Raw genomic sequence first — 15,978 nt, 5'->3', positions numbered from 1 at the left:
TGCAGCTGTTACCTTCGTGGCTGAGCAGGCCTGCGCCTGGGCTCATGCGCCTGGCCCACCTCACCAGCACCGGGGACAGCTCCCGAGTCCATGGCTCTGTGCACGCGGGGGAAGGGCCGGCCTTGCCAGACAGTGCAGCTGGGGGGCACCCTCCCCTCCGCCCGAGAAAAGGCATGTCTGGAGGGAGCCCCCAACGCACCGCTGACACCCAGTCCTTGGTTGGAGGTGCATAGGGCAGGGGACCCGGCCCGGCCCCGCCGTCCCAGGCCTCTTGCTCTCTCCATTTCCACCTCACCTCTCTTGCTCCGATCCCACCCAAAGCCTGTGGGATGTGGTCCCCTGGGCTGGGGTCCTCCGCTGGCGGGCCTGGGAGCAGACAAAGGAGGGTGGGCGCCAACTTGCCCTGCCCCACCCCAGTCTTGGCTGGTCTTAGTGATTTCTCCTTCCTTGCAGGGGGCTATGAGGCTGTGAAGGTGGGGATCCAACCGGCCATCTCCAGAACTCTCAGCTCTGTAAGAGAGGACAAAGAAGGGCTCCCAGCAACAGAAGGCCAGGAAGGGCTATGGCAGGCGGAGGAAGGGTGCGAGCCTAGGGCCCTGAGCGTGCAAGTATCCTGGGGCTGCTCAAACAAAGCTTCTCACATTGGGGCTCCTCACAGTCCTTAGCAGGGGTGTCGCTGCAGGCAGGTCCTCCTGGAAGGCTGTGGGACACCCTTCCTAGGGCTCCAGTTTCTGGTGGCCACAGTGCACCTCCTTGCTCCTTGGCATGAGGCTCTTTCACTCTGGCCACTGACTCTGTCTTCACATGGCCTTGTCTCTGTCTTTTCTTCTCGCAAGGTCACTGAGTTTGGAGCCCACCCTAAATCCAGAACAATCTCTTCTGAAACCTTTGACTTAATTATACTTGCAAAGATCTGTCCAAATAAAATCACAGTCCCAGGTACCAAGGGTTGGACACAGAATTTTCAGGGACACAGTTGAACCCATGACACTGAGGTTCTGGACCGGGGGCCTGCAGGAAGCTGGTGCTACCTGGGAGGCCTCCACAGACCATGGGGCTCTGCCAAGGGCTGTTGCTCAGTGCACTCTTCCAGGCCTGAGGTCCCTGCAGGAGAAGTGGCCCAGCTGGGGCTGACATGGAGCAGAATTCTAGAGAGGACCCGGCTTGTGTGGCCAGTGCGATGGGTGATTCAGAGGCGGGACCAGCAGAGGACAGACACAGGGTGTAGGGAATGAAGAGCCCTGAGCTGGCAAGACAGGAAGTCCTAGTCAGGCCAGGCAGCCCTTTGTGCACAGATCAGGCAGCAAACTGGGGAGTGCCAGCTTTGCTTTTTGTCACCCACAGGCCACCTGCTCGGAGAGTGGCTGGCACAGAGGACACATGGAAGCTTGGCATCTCTGGGCTCTCTCCTTGGGCTTAGTGCAGGCCCAAGTGCCTTGCTGCCCATGCCCCACTGACTGACCTGTGCGGGGTTTAGGACAGGTGGGATCACCTTGCCCTGGACTTCACCAAAGGCTGAATCTGGTGCTTGTGCTCCTGTTGGGGTGGACACTTGGTGTCTCTGTCCTTTTGCTCCAGCTTCCTGACTCACTTGTCCATCAAGTGCAGTGTGCAGCCTTCTTGATTCAAGGGAGTCTCATGCAAAACGTCCCTCGTGGCCCTCAGGAATCACTTGCCAGGCCCACCTGGTTGGCTGCCTGCCTGCCCTCTGCCTTGTCCACTACACAGTACAGCTGACTGCAGTCTCTGTGATGTCAGTGCCTGTCTGAGTTCTGGTTGTAGGACTAGGTCTGAGCTCTTGGGAACCATCCCAGGCAATGGAAGTCCATCTAGGGGGACCCCAGCTGGATCAACCCCAGGCAGGCCAGCATCTGACTGGCCACTGCGTCCTCAGGCAAAACACAGGCTTGCTGTGTAGGAGTCACACACACAGTATTGGTTGGCTGGATGATAGAGAAGTGTTGGACCCTGAAGTCTGGAACTTGGTCATCAGCTGGCCCTGGCCGGCATCTTTGTAGGCTCAAGCTCTGGCCAGAAAGTCCACCCTTCAGAGCCACTGTGTCAGTGAGTTCTAGTCCCTGGGATGGTGGGGTCTGCAGAGGCCAGTGATGGGCAGAGGGTCAGCCCAGAGTCAGTCAGGCCACTCAGACCAGGTGAGCAAGTATGGGGGCTGCATTGCAGCCAAGGGCTGGGACAGGCCCGTCTAGTGAGTCTGTGAGGTCACCATGGTCCCAGTGTCCCTGGGAGGTGGGGGCCAACATGGTTAGGTTAGCTCAGACTCTGCTTTCCTAAGAGAGATCACCGAGGTCCCTGCCCTTTGGCCTGGTCCTGAGCTTGAGGCAGAGGGTATTTGCTATACACAGGGAGCATCTGGCACCTAGAGCTCCCTGACCAGGGCCGAGTGCATGAAGGAATGGGCTGACTCTGGCCCCTGAGCTCTGGGCTTCAGGAGAGCAAGGGCCTGGGTGGGCAGCTCTGCCCAAGAGGAGCCCTTTGAGTTGGGTCAGGCAGCAGTCTGTGACTGACAGGGTGATGGGCTGGGGAGTGCTGGGTTAAAACGACCCATCTGCCTGCCTACAACTGTCACTCAGCCTCCTGATTGCTCCCAGCGTCAAGGGATAGCTGTTGCCATGGTGACGGCACATCCCAGGCTGGGCACCCTGAGAGCAGGGGAAGAAAGACATTAACCCTGAGCATGCCACTCTCCTGGATCCTGCCTGCCATCCTGTCCAGTCTTTTCAGTGTTGGAGGACAGAGAAGGGTGGCACTGTGACTCAGGTGAGGCTCTGGACACCTGCGGTTCTTCAAAACTCTGGAAGGCTGGACAGGTTCCATGGAAACCAACCAGAGGTGGATGAGAAGAGTGGAAGGAGGCCATCTGCCAGCATCAGCCCAGCTCAGGGACCTTCCCACCTCGTGGGGAGCTGCTTGTTTGGGTCAGGGTGGAGGAAGCGATACCCACGTAACAGAGATGCTGCTGGAGTGTCTGGGGTTGGTAGATGACTCGATTTCCTGATTGTCCAGCTGTGCCCTCTCTCAGATGGGAAGGGGTAGCCAGGCCTGGAACTCTTATGTCTTATGTCTTATGGGAACTAGCTGGGACAGGGGCTGTTGGGGAGGCCCACCCAGGGAACTCAGCCCCATGGGGGTGTGGGCCGTGCACACCCATCTAGAATTCTAGATGTCACACCCCTGCTGGAGTGCGCTGGTTGTGGCTTTGCTCTGTGTATGGCGGCCAGCCCAGCCCTTCTAGGGCAACCTGGCATGGCAGCTGGGTTGACCTCTCAGGAAATGGGAACACCAGGCACCCAAGGTGCTGCTGCCAGGTATGCCCTGGGGAGGGTGGCAGGCACTGTCCAGCAGGTGGAGGGATGAGTGTGCCCTGACAGCAGCTGTCCTGGTGCCCACTCCACCAGTCTGGTGAAGTGCACGTTCTGCTCAGGGCAGCCTTCTTGCCTCTGCCCAGGGAGGCTCTGACACAGCTGCCCCAACCACACAAGCTGTCCAGATGTGTGGCCCAGTGGTTGCACTGCTGTGCTGAAACAATGAAAGATGGGAGGGTTTGGGTGGGCTGTGCCTTCCCCTCTTTTAAGCTTGCCCAGTCCCTAAACACCAAACACCCAGTCTAGGTGTTTGGTTCCCACGAGTGACCCTACTTCCTGCACTCCATGTTCCTGCTGGCAACACTGACCTCAGCCCTGGACACAGCTCCAGGGAACCCACAAGGGCAGTAGGCAGCAGGCCCTTCACAGTGGGGAGGTCCGACATGGGATAGCATGGTTAAGGGCAGGAGTGAAGGGTTGGGAACCATGCGCTGTCCTGTACCTACATGAGTCTCCTCAGTGTGGCCCAGGGTTGGGTCATCAGGGTCCCCAGGGAAGGCATTGTCCACCCATGTGCGGGCATGCAGGGGCTGACTGGGAGAGACTGAGGAGAGGTGGTGTCAGCTCCAGGCTCTGCATGAGGCCCTGTTGGGGACCAGGCCTCCATGGGGTCACTGCCACACACGCAGGGCAGTCTACAGGCAGGCAGGGAAGAGCTCCCAGAGGAGAGCCAGCTGCGGGAAGTGGGGATTGTAAGACCGCAAGCAGGAGTCCAGCAGGGACAGTGTCCATGGAACACAGCCACACCAGGGCATTGGAGGCATGGCACAGCTCTACAGCTGCTGCTGGACTCCAGAGGCTGTGGCTGTGGCTCCATGGGGAGAGCTGGGTTCTGCAGGGCCTCTGACCCCGTCAGGTCTGAGCTCCAGGCTGTGCCACCTCTGTGGATGTGTGAGACATGCATTCCCTAGGGGGCTCTGCTGTCTGCCCAGCAGTCGCTCAGCCATATGGCCTGTCTTGGGCGACCCCTGTGGATGGTGGTTCCACCTGAGCCAGCCTGGTCACCCTGCTAGAGCTGGCATGGTGGGCTGGGTCAGCCTCCTGGGTTGGGACTGCGCACTCCTGTCCCTGTCCTGTGTCTGGCATGGGCCTGTGGATTGATGGAGGGGCCTTGTCGAGTGACCGAGTAGCAGATGAGCCAGCAGTGCTCAGGTTCTGTGCCTGGCTCCTGGGTCTTCACAGTCAGGGGATAGGGACTGAAGTTCCCCTGGGTGAGATGCCAAGCACACTTGAAGCCAGTTTAGCCCAAGGCTTGCTCAGATTCTCTGCTGTGGTACCAGTGTGACATCCAGCCTGTGCCTGGTGGGTGGGCAGGGTTCTTCCCCGCTGCCTGTTGCTGTGCTGTCCTGAGGGTCCTCCTGGGGTCCTACCGAGAGGTGGCATTTCCTTCTCCCACCCACAGCCCAGTGGACCCAGGCTTGGTCAGACTGAGGCTCCCTCAGGAGCTTGGACCTTGGGGAGCCCTTGGGTGATGGAGGTTCTGGGGAGGAGCTCGAAGGGGTGGTATCCTGGCCACCCGTGCCCTGTACCACAGTCCTGGCGCTGGTTTGCCTACACCCCAGCTCCCTTTGTCAGTCTGGACCGCATCAGCACTGGCACAGCCTGGCCTCTGAGTCCTCGGTGACCCACCGGAGTGCAGCTGTGGCCGGTCCCTTGTGGGCGTCGGGGTGTGAGGCTGTGCAGTGTGGGTCACTGTGTCACACAGAGGGGCTGTATCTGGTGAGGACTGCTTCTTGCTTCTCTGTCTGTATCCACCCCCACCCCCGTGTTATAAGGACACGGATCCCATTGCAGGGCTCCACCCCACCACCTGACCATGTCCCAGGGGCCCCAGCTCCTAGTGCCTCACCTTGGGGTTAGGGTTCCTCGTAAGAACTTGGGAGACACAGAGCTCATTGTGTACCCTTGGGCGACTGCGTGGGTACATCTCTGTGGACAGTGGCCTAGTGGTGGGTAGACCGGGCCGGTGCCCGGGGCTGGGTAGTCTTGCATGGGTACCTTGCACTTCTAGTGTGCAAGTGGCTCTTGTGCCTTGGTCCCCATATTGGCCCTCCTGGGCCAGTGGTGGTGATGTGGTCCCAAGTCCAGGATTTGGAAGGATGAATGGGCATCTCAGGCTGGCCTGGGGAGTCCTGGGGCCCAGATGCCAGCAGGGAGCCTGGGCTTGGGCCCCCCACCCTGGGGGTTGTTGCTGGGTTGGGTCCTGGATGGCCCCCAGCATCCCTTTCTCTGCCTGCCTGCAGCTCCTTCTTCTATGCCTTCCTCAACCTCCTGGTGAGCGCCTTCGTGGTCTTCCTGGTCTTCATTGCCAGCACCATCGTGAGTGTGGGCTTTACCATGTGGTGCGACGCCATCACTGAGAAGGGCACCGTGCCCCACAGGTTTGCTGGGCCCCCCTTCCTGCACCCCACAGATAGATTGACCTTGTGCAGCATGCAGTCTGTGGCTTTATCCTACCTGTGCCCACCTGGTCCCCACCACTGCCCACCTGCTCCCCACCTGGATGGCTCCTTCTCTGAGCTCCACACCAATGTTGGATGCCTCCTTCTTGCTCCGGAGCCTGCAGCATCACACTTGGAGGCCCCCAGGAGCCAGGGCCTCAGCTCTGGGTGGGTGTTGGGCCTAGGGGATTCAGCAGTGCCTTTATCCCCTCATTGCTGTTGGGGCCTGGAGGATAGGATCCCAGACAAGGTAGTGGCCAGGTCCTGGAAGCTCTAGGTGGCTGGGCCTGAGACCTGGGGTCCACCCTTGTGCTGTTGGTGGGTGTCAGATTGGGGCTCTGGTGATGGGGTGGAAGGGAGTGGATATGAACAGGAGCAGGTGGTTCTGTGGGATGAGACAGGACCTTGGCAGTCTGGGGCCTTCAGGGCAAGAATGGATGCTGAGCCGAGCCTGGGCAACCTCTGCTGGTGGGGTACCTGTGGTGGAGTGTGGTGATGGTCTGTCCCTCTGGGCAGACACCCTAAGACTGCCCAGGACCTAGAAAGCAGGACCTGGGTCCCTCTTCCTGAGCTCCACTTTCTTCAGGCAAAGTCAGACTCAGACCCCACCATCTAAAGTAGGAGACAGCAGAGTGGCCAGGGGATGCCCCATCCATCCTGGGCCCGAATGCTGGTGCCTGCACACTGACGAAGCTGGCGTGAGCCCTGGTGCCCTGCTGGCTCCCACCTTCACTTTTCCTGTCCCCACTGGGGGGCCCTCACCCTTCCAGTCCCCAGCCCTCCCGCAGTCCTAGCGGGGCTGCTGCCCAGGGGCTTCACATAGACTTTGCCCTGTTTGTCAGCTCCAGCTGCCATCTGGGGGTGGACTGAGCTGCCCATGTGGAGCAGAGGCTGTTAGGTGGTGTGCCCAGTGTGCCCCATGGGGCAGAGTGGGGATGGCCAGCCCAGCCTCCCTGCAGCCTCCTTGGAGGCCTGAGACCCTGGAGTGGGAGACAGTGGGTGGGGACTGGGACCCTGAGCCAAGGCCAACGCGCATCCTCTGGCCTCTGGGCCTCTTTCCTGAGCGTATGTTGTGGACAGAGCAGGAGGCCTCCACTGTAAGGCCCTCTTTGGGCCAGTGGTCACTGCCCCCATTCTGCATTTCAGCTGTGAGGAGCTGCAAGACATCGACCTGGAGCTGAATGTGGACAACTCTGCCTTCTATGACCAGTTTGCTGTCGCCCAGGTAGAGCACGGAGCCTGCGTGTGACTCTGTGACCCCCACGGGTGGGTGGGCCCCGTCTGGAGGGTGCAGGAGTGGGCAGAGTCAGGTCAAGCAGGTTGTGCAGGGCTAGGTGGGGGATAGCAGCGGGACAAATGTGCCCAAGCAGGAAGGCACCCGGCAAGTGGGGAGGGCCTCGGGACACTGTGTGGACAGGGGCCTCTGGCAGGACAGGGTTTGGGGCGGATCCTGGAGGGGCTGGGCCTCTGGGTCCAGCCCCAGCCCCCTTGTTGGCTGGCAGCCACTGGGGTCTGGATTTGGGGACCTGAGAGGAGCTGCAACGTTCAGAGACCTTCCTGCAAATTTAGTAGAAGTTGCTTTGGACTTGACTATATCAATTAGATGGCCACGTGGACAGCAAGCACACTGCAGTGAACTCCGTGTGATGTGCAGGCCTGGGGATGATTAGATTGTTTCTCCTCCAGCTGCTTGGAAGCAGCGGCTGAAGGTCGATCTCTTCCCACAGCCAGAGGGCCGTGCTTTACAGGCTCCTCCTCTTGGAGGGGTCCAGGCTGGGGGGTTGGACGTTGCCAGCCACTGTCTTCCACCAGAGATGGTGTCAGCCAGGCTGGGGCCAGGGTGGCCTGGGCCCCCGCCTCTGCAGATTTAGGCTCCCCATGGATGCGAAGTGACTGTCCTGTGGGAAGGAGCATTGGCTGTGAACCCCCTCTTGCCCCTCGTCTATGTCAGGGCTGGTCAGGCAGACACAGGGGGCTGGCCCTGAACTGACATTGCTGCTTCCTTGCAGTGCGGACTCTGGGCCTTATGGCTGGCATGGCTGGCCATCACCATGCTGGCCTTCCTGAAGGTCTACCACAACTATCGCCAGGAGGACCTGCTGGACAGCCTGGTCCATGAGAAGGAGCTGCTGCTGGCCAGGCCGGGCCCCCGCACCTCCTTCCAGGGGGAGAAGAGTGCCGTCATCTAAGCTCTGCAGCTGGCTCCCGGCCCCTGCCCACAGGCCCTGTGAGCTGCCCAGCCTTGCCGTGGCCCAGCAGCAGGCAGCTGTGAAAGGGGCCTGGGCGAGGCATCTGCTGTGCCTCCCTGAGGCTCCATGTGTGATGCTGCAGTGTGTGCACATATGTGTGTGCACGTGTGTGTGCATGGGATGTGTGAGAGCAGACCACAGAGATGGGGCGCCCATGGTCCCAGGAGGAGGGCGCTGCCTTCCCACCCCACACTGTGGCCAGGGCTCCTGAAGGCCGGGGACTCCACCTGCCCACCCCATGTCGGCAGACCCTGGTGTGACCGGGACTGGGCTCTGCTGTCCTCAGCAACCCCTACTTTTGGAGCCCCCAACCCTAACCCTAGCCCCTCAGAAGTGTGTTCCCAGCATGCTTTCCCAGCTCGGGCTCTGGTGTGGACCAGGGCCACTTCAGGGGTTCTGGGTGGTCAGGTGAGCCAGCTTGTCAGGGTGCTGGGCAGGCAGGTACCATCCTGGGGGTCTAGTCCAGAGGCCTCAACCCCAGCTGGGGGTTTCCTTCGGGACACCGAGTTACCCTGGGACAGTATTTGGAGAGAGTCCAAGGCCTCCAAAGCTGATGTTGGCCTGGGCCCCTATTACTGGGTGTGGGGGTCCTTTCCCATCCCCCACAGCTGCTTCTCTGTCCCCCACATGGTGTTGTGGCTTCTGCCTCGTTTTGGCCCTTTCCCCCCATTTCTGCTGCAGCCACCTGGGGCTGCAGAAGGAGCAGGAGCAGCGTATGGTTTTCTGAGCCCATGGACCTGCCACTTCCCCAGCCTTGCCTGCCCTGGGCAGCTGTCCTTTGGGCCCCAGGAGCTGGTCTGGGTCCGCCCAGGGCCAGCCTCTCCCCAGGCAGGAGGGCAGGGCTGCTTGGGTCCTCCCAGTGGCCGTACAACACACCACTTCCAAGACACCTTGGCTTCTCTCTGGCTTTTTGCAAGAACGCCTTGTTTTAGCTTACTTCCTGCTGAACTGGAAGTGAAGATTCTCAAGTTTCCATGTATCTGTTTCTCCAGGTCAAAATAAAACTGTGCTCAAGTGTCTCTGGGGTGTGGAGTTTGTTCTGCGCCAACCTTCCCAATACTGCTCCACCTGCTCAGCTTCTAGTTTGTTTCAAGCGCTGCTTCCTGGCTCTGTTCCAGTTCTTCAGAGGTTATTAGGAGTAGTCTTCTGCAAGGCTACAGTGTCATGTCCATGATCCTGGAGCTCCGGTCTCTGCTCCCCACATGACCCCCAGGGTGAGGCAGGATTGGGTAACTTCTCTGGGGCTGTGTCTCCAGGCAGCACTTGGATGGCTGCACGTGGGTTTGTGGACCCTGCAGGGATCACGCTGGGCCTCGCTGTAGAGCAGGATGAGTGCCCTCTGGAGAGCGGGAATGGTGCTGCACCCCAGGCCCAGAGAGGGCTGAGGCTCCCCTCTCAGCCTCTAGAATGTGGGCGTCAGTGGCTAAACTACCCCCCCGATGGGGTGCAATGAGGTGACTCCTGCCACGGGCGATCACCATGCTGATGGTTGGTGCTGGAGGTGCCCGTCCCCTCCTGTGGCCCTTTCCAGGCCACTTCTGGAAATGGGCCCTCTCCATGGGGTCCTCCATCCTGAGGTCCCTGAATTCTGGGTCTGAAGAGACCCTGGGACCACTGCCTAGGGTTCCTGAGGCCTGGGAGGGTGGCTGTGACCCAGAGCATAGTGAGGGGCTGATGTGCCTGTCTGGAGGATATGGCCCAGGGCCTCAGTGGGCCCCAAGATGCTCTGAAGGGAAGCTGAGGGGACTGAGGCAGGGAGGGAGTAGCCCCTGGTGCCTGGCAGGGGCTCTGGCCATGGAGGGTTCTCCAGCCAGGCTGCTTGCTGCATTGCCCTGAAGTCCCAGCCCGGAGGTGGTACAGAAGCTCTGGTGGAAAGTGCTTCTCCTGTGTCAGTGGGGGAAGGACACCTCAGGCTGTCCCATGCACTCAGCTGGCCACCAGCCCAGTGGGCACAGCATCCTCTGCGGTCCCTCTTGGTGTCTGTGTGGGGTCTAGAGGGGCCTGGTAGGGTCAGACCTGACCAGGAGGATGGTGCCCGTGGTGGACTCCACGGAGGTGGCAGGCACAGGCAGGGCTGACTCTGAGTGCTGTGGCCCCACACAGCAGAGGTGCATCCACCTTCTGGGTCCTGTAGGTGCAGGGCTTCCCCTGTGATACCCAGTTCCTGCCAGATAGAAGTGGGCAAAGGCTGGGGTGGTAGCTGAAGTCCTTTCTTGGGTAATGCCCTGGTGCACCCTGACACTCAGGGAGGGAGTGGCTGTACTGAGAGGAGCAGGGCCCTGCTATGTTCCCCCATATCCGACCTCAGGCAGTGGTGCCCCCTTCCCTGGCCCCTGCAGCAGCCCTGTGGTGCTGTCCCCCGTCAGCTCCAGAGCCCGAGACCCAAAGACCCAGGGGTTCCTGAAGCCTCACCCAGCAGGGCTCTGGTGATGACACTGCCCTCCAGCTGTGGTCAGAGCTGCAGGAAGCAGTGCCAGCCACTGAGGGCCATGTGCCAGAGGTGCAGGATGAGGATCCTGAGCTGGGCCCACAGATTCTCCAGGGCCGTGGTGGTAGGCTCAGCCCAGCCGCAGTACAGGCCCAGCGCCACCCCGAGCAGGATGCACAGAGACAGCCACAGGAGGAGGGAGCTTCTCCGGGGCACAGGATGCAGCGTCCCACCTGTGTGCCAGGGACAGTGGCTGAGGAATGGACAGGCTGGACAGCCAGAGGGTGCCAAGGGGCCAGGTGAGGGGAGTTGGGGATGGGGAGGGCCAGAGGCCCAGGGCCCACTGTGGGCTGGGTCAGGACTCACCCTGGACTGCAGCTGTGGGCTCCCTGCGGGCGATGTCTGTGGAAGAGACTGAGATGCCAGTCTGCGGAGTGCCCCAATGCCCCCACCTGTCCACAGAACTGCCCACAGCACAGCTCCAACCAACCATTGGCAGTGGAGGCAGATGAGCTGCCCGGTTCCCCTCCCGCCCTGGGTCCTGATGGCCCCAGGTGTGACCAGGTTGTCAGGGAACACAGGTCAGGACTGGGGTCCATCTCAGCCCACCCAGACCTTCGCCACCAGCCCCCTGCTTGCCAGCACGCCCTCCCCTTACAGTGGACGGCCACCTCCAGGGGCTCCTGGAACCGCACATGTCTTGAGCTCCTCGGTGGATCAGCCTTGTGGGGCACGCGCTCCGGCCAGCTCCGTCTCAGGATGGATGGGGGGCGCTTCCTGCCTCCCTCCTGGGGAAGAGGAGCAGGGAGACCATGAGCCTCTCCTGCTGGACACCGGTCATCCCAGTCCTGTCCCCACTGCTGTCTCTGTGCTTTATGCAGAGGAACCTGCTGCATGGGACCTGAGAGGTGTGTGGTGACCCGGGCCCAACTCACCCTGGCCTTGGCTCCCTGGCCAGCTGCTCTATCCTGGTGGGGTCAGAAGTCTTAAGTGGGCAAGGCCAGTGACCCAGGGCCAGGTTGCAGCCCTGGCTCTGGCCTCCACCAGTCCCCGGGCTCAGGTGACTTTACATGTGAGAGATGAGAACAGTAATACTTCATGGCCGGTGGGGCCCTTTTGGACCACTCTTCAGCCTGAACCCACACAAACTCATGGCTGGTGAAGGACGAGGATCAGGGCTCAGAACTTGGCCACTGCTCCAAAAGCCGGACAGGGCAGGGCAGAGGCTGGGTGGTGTGAGAGTGCTGGCAGCCCTGACCCAGCCTCAGTCTCTCAGTGAGGGGTGACCCCCCAGGTGAATGCCAGGCCCCAGCCCCTCTTCCTGGGCAGTGTCGGGTGTCAGGCGGCTATTTGGGCCCCAGAGGATCTGGGGGAACCTTGATACATGGGGGGTTGTGGGGCTGGGCCAGGGCAGGGCCAAGGTGCCTGGAGGCTTCGGTGGGCCACAGCATCTCCCCAAGAAGCTGGCCTCCTCCTCCTAGCCATGCTCCAGTGGGCCCGTGAGCCCGCCAGGGTCCCTGGACCTCCACTGGTCAGCACAGCCTAGTCTGGACTCTGAGCCCTTGTCTGTGACACAGGACACCGGCTGTTCTGAGGGCTGGAGTGCCTGGGTGCCAGGCTGCCTCTCATGCCTGTGCCTGCACTAGGCTCTGGGGAGGCCGCCCTGCCAGGCTGGGCTGCCTGGGCTCAGTGCCTTTCCCCAGGGGACCCACAGCCTTAATCTGAGTTCCACCCTCCTGTGTGGACCCAGGCTGCTCAGTGACAGAGGGGTCTGTAGTCTCCGCCCCTCTCTGGCCCCAGTCCCATCTACCTGTCCGTCCTCCCTTGGCAGTCCAGTGCTACTCCCCATCTGACCTGTGCTCAGTGCCCCAGTCCCACACATTCAGCCCCACACAGCCTCACACGCTCAGCTTCACACCCAGCCCCACACAGCCTCACACACTCAGGCTCATGCATTCAGCCCTGCTCTCCTGTTCCACAGCCTAAGCTGCAGGGTGGGGCCCAGGAGCCCCCTGTCCTCTCCTGTCCACCCTGAAGCCACACAATCTCTGTCTCAGAAGCCTTACCACTTGAGGCCAGGGCCGCACTGAGCACCCCGAGGTCTCCTCATCCTCTCTGGTCCGATGTGGGGTTTCTGGGCGGGAGTCGGGGTGCCAGGCTCGAGTGGGGGTCTTCATTTACTGGAGCATAGTCCTGGGCGGGAAAGACACGGCGACACTGGGGCACACAGAGCCAGGTGGGCAGTGAGTAGATCCCACCCCCGGACATGGCCCCGCTCACTCCGAGCCCCTGCCTGAACAACTTGCTCTGCTGTAGGAGCCTGGGAGCTGTGGCCTTACCGGGCGGCACAGGCTCCTGTGGGCTGCAGCCCTGGTTCACAGCCACCCTCCACTCCGGTACTTGGACATTTGCAGCTCACTGTCATTTGCCACTTTCTGAGATCATGGACTAGGTTGCTGTGGACATCGCTGGGCTGCTGGATCTTCAAGGGGGCACCAGGCATGGAATGGGCTTCCCATTGTCAGGGCCGTGCAGGTCCTGGATAAGGTCCTCCGGGGATTCCTGACTCCTTGCTGGCCATGACCTGAGGTCCTGGTGGCCACCCGCTCAGCTCTACCCAAACTGTTCCCTTGCCCTGTCCTTCTCCTTCTCTGCTTCCCTCTGCTTCCGATTCTGCTCCCTCTATGTCCTGTGTCTCTCTCAGTGTACAGGTGCCCTGTGGCCTCCCATGCCCTCTTCCCCTGGCCCACACATGTAGCCCCTCCACCCTGGGCTTTCTTCCACAGCCCTGGCAGGCCCTTAACCCCCCAGTCCTCCAGTCCTGCCCTGGTGCAGACCCCACTGAGGACCCATGCATATGAATCTGGGCCTTAGGCGTCAGCCCTTTGAGGGTCCGGGCTACTGAGCCACACCCCTCATTTCTCAGGGGACATTAAGGACAGAGCATTACAGGTGTCCCTCGGGGTGTCCTGCCCCTCCTGGCTGAATGGGTGACACAGGCCAATGGCTTCCCCTGCCAGCTGGGCTCTCCAGTTCCTTTTCTGGGGTCCTTGGTGGACACTGCTGCCCTGCATGTGAAAAACCCTGTCCATCATGGACTCCAGGCAGGGTGCCCCAACCAGAGAGCAGGGCTTCCGCTGTCCCCAAGCATGGTGGCCTCAGGTCCCCCCACAGGTGCAGCTGCCCAGGAGTCCCTGCACCCCTCACCTGGGATAACAGGGACACTCTAGAGCCCAGGGAGGCACGAACACAGGGCCAGCTGAGGGCTGTGGGTTCAGTTACTGCAGAAGGGAGTGGTCTTTGTCGTTGCTGTTGTGCATCAGGTTTTATTGCAAAGAGGATGAGGAAGGAGCAGCAGGCAGTGAGGGCAGGTGGGGCAACTGCTGTGCTCTGGGCAGGGCCAGAGAGGCTGCCCAGGTGGAAGTGGGTATTCGAGGGCCAGGTATCGTGTGTGTATGTGTGTGTGTGTGAGCACCTGGGGTGACTCTGTCTGTGTGTGTACCTGGGGTGTGGTCGCATGGACACAGGTATGCATGTATGTGTGTGTCTGCAGTGTGCGGGAACATGTGTGGTGGGTGAGGCTGCAGGCCCCGGGGCACCTAGGTGGCCCCAGCCTTCTCAGCCGCCCCTCCCGAGCAGTGCCAGCCCCTGTCCTGGACCTGTGAAGATGAGCTGGCCAGTGCCTGGGCTTTACTGAGGTTGGGGCCTGTGGTGATCCCACCATGCTATGGCTGCCACTTGGGGGTGGCTGTGCTTTTCTCTGGCTCAGGGCTGGGTCAGGGAGGACATCTGTGGGTCCCTCTTCTGCTCTGCAGATCTACAGGTGCCCTGGGCTTCTGCATTGGGCCCAGCAGGCCCCTCACAGGGAGGAGGTGGGGGCCTTGGTGTCCCGGGGCTGCCTCAGTCTGGTCTCTGTGACCTTGGCCAACTGGAAGAATGACCTTCCTGGGACTCGTGCTCCCTGCTGGGACACGGGAGGGCTGCAAAAGCAGGTGAAATTGCTGGGTGCCCTCTGCCTGCCCTGGAGCACACCCTCCACAGCAGGGACAGGGTGTAACTCAAATGCACTTGCTCTGCAGCCAGCTCATGACAGATGGGTGATAAAGGGCAGAAAATAGTTCCAGGAGCCCAGGCCTGTGGAGTGTCACTGCAAGCCAGACTGGCCTGAGGAAGCCGCCTGCCCCTCTCCTGGGGGGACGTGGACGGTGGTGCCTCCGGGACTCACTGCCCACGCCTATGCCAATGAGAGAGCATTGCATGTCTCCTGGGCCAGGCAGCAGGGTCCTGGGTCTGCCACCTTCCTGGGCTCAGACAGGCAGCTGGCAAAGACCCTAGTCAAGAAGCAGGCCCGGGGACCCAGGCTGGAGGGCCTAGGAGTCCTGTGTACTTCCAAGACCTGGCCCAGCTCATCTGGGAGACACTGTGGTTGGCCAGTGCCCCTCACCCCCTGCTGCCTGCCTCTGCCCCAGAGGACAGCGGTGTCCACCCCACTGTGCCTGCCCTGGCCACCTGCCCTGTCATCCAAAGCCGTGGCAGGCAGGACCTCCTCGCAGCTGCTGACATGTGGGTGACCTAGGACCCCACCCGCCCTGTGAGGGGCAGCTCTTCCTCAGCTTGCTCTGACCACTGGCCAGGGCAGCTGTGGGGTGGTGTGCCCGCTCCCCCCACACTTGCTGCCCCAGGTGCCCAGCCCTGCTGATCTGCTGTGGGCGGCCTGCTCCAGTGTTGCCCTGTGGGCCAGAGGGGATACATGCATACGTGCACACACACACACATGCACACAGGTGAGCACACAGACAAGCACACATGCCCACCTGGCTCCTGCAGTGCGGCCCTGTGTTGCTGGAAGGCCCACCCGCCCGATGAGATACTGAAGGCCGAGCCTCAGGCGGAGCGGAACCCGAGCTGCTGTGGCCCACAGACTGGCCAGGAAGTTTCCATTACAGCAGCCGCTGGTTCTTGCTGCCTTTGTTATAGAGGATGGCAGGGAGGTATCCCTGGGCTGGGCGGTGGGTCTGGGTCCCAGGCACCCACCCAGCCTGGCACAGGCAGAGCCTAAAGGCTGAGGCCACAAAGCCCAGCTGTGCTTGTCCCGCTAGAGGAGACGGAAGGCTGGGTGCTCCTGGGATGGCCTCCCTCTGCAGGATGGAGGCGGGGCGGGAGGGCTGGGGCTCTGAGAAGGGCTGTCGCTTCACAGCCAGCTGCTGGCAGCTCCCCAGATAAATGTGCATTTCCCACTTGGGCAAGAGGGCGTTCCACAGGAGGGCTGAGTACCCTCTGGCCTTGCCGAGGCTCCCACTGGCCCTGGCCAGGAACAGGGAGCAGGTGCTGGCCAGTGGCTTCCAGGCCCTCTCTCCGCTGTGCCTGGTGCCCCCCTTCCAGACTCCCCTGAGATAGTCTTGGAGGGACTGGGTCAGGCTTGCTGCCTGGGAGGTCTGGAGCACCAGGGGCCAGCGAGTCGTGAGTCCTTCGGCAGT

General features: G+C 61.4%; 2 protein-coding genes across 8 annotated transcripts; one reads left to right on the top strand and one right to left on the bottom strand.

Annotated features, from left to right (window-relative positions):
* The first annotated feature begins 88 nt into the window (after positions 1-88).
* Tmem179 (transmembrane protein 179) lies at positions 89-8,036 on the top strand. 3 transcript variants are annotated; one of them, XM_010607327.3, is made up of 4 exons: positions 89-580; positions 5,627-5,764; positions 6,971-7,049; positions 7,834-8,036. In XM_010607327.3, the coding sequence occupies exons 1-4, from the start codon at positions 330-332 to the stop codon at positions 8,011-8,013; spliced, it is 648 nt and encodes a 215-aa protein (XP_010605629.1). In that variant the 5' UTR covers positions 89-329; the 3' UTR covers positions 8,014-8,036. The 3 variants fall into 3 exon arrangements, with proteins under 3 accessions (XP_010605629.1, XP_033622746.1, XP_033622747.1); XM_033766856.1 differs by having other exon boundaries at positions 511-3,326; XM_033766855.1 differs by having other exon boundaries at positions 509-5,764.
* CUNH14orf180 (chromosome unknown C14orf180 homolog) lies at positions 438-15,753 on the bottom strand. Of its 5 annotated transcripts, none has more exons than XM_010607329.2 (6): positions 15,316-15,753; positions 12,568-12,694; positions 11,160-11,289; positions 10,868-10,915; positions 10,486-10,734; positions 438-510 (listed from the first exon to the last, which is right to left on the bottom strand). In XM_010607329.2, exons 2-5 carry the CDS (start codon positions 12,676-12,678, stop codon positions 10,526-10,528), a joined length of 498 nt encoding a protein of 165 aa, XP_010605631.1. In that variant the 5' UTR covers positions 12,679-12,694; positions 15,316-15,753; the 3' UTR covers positions 438-510; positions 10,486-10,525. The 5 variants fall into 5 exon arrangements, with proteins under 5 accessions (XP_010605631.1, XP_010605630.1, XP_010605632.1 ...); XM_010607328.3 differs by lacking the exon at positions 438-510 and adding an exon at positions 9,086-10,237; XM_010607330.3 differs by lacking the exon at positions 438-510 and having other exon boundaries at positions 9,086-10,734; positions 12,568-12,718.
* Positions 15,754-15,978: the final 225 nt, after the last annotated feature.

This window comes from Fukomys damarensis, unplaced genomic scaffold (genome assembly GCF_012274545.1).
Source record: "Fukomys damarensis isolate Sample0158 unplaced genomic scaffold, DMR_v1.0_HiC HiC_scaffold_21, whole genome shotgun sequence".
Classification (NCBI taxonomy): domain Eukaryota; kingdom Metazoa; phylum Chordata; class Mammalia; order Rodentia; family Bathyergidae; genus Fukomys; species Fukomys damarensis.
Note: the sequence above shows the minus strand (reverse complement) of the source record. Positions and strands in the feature narration are given on the sequence as shown.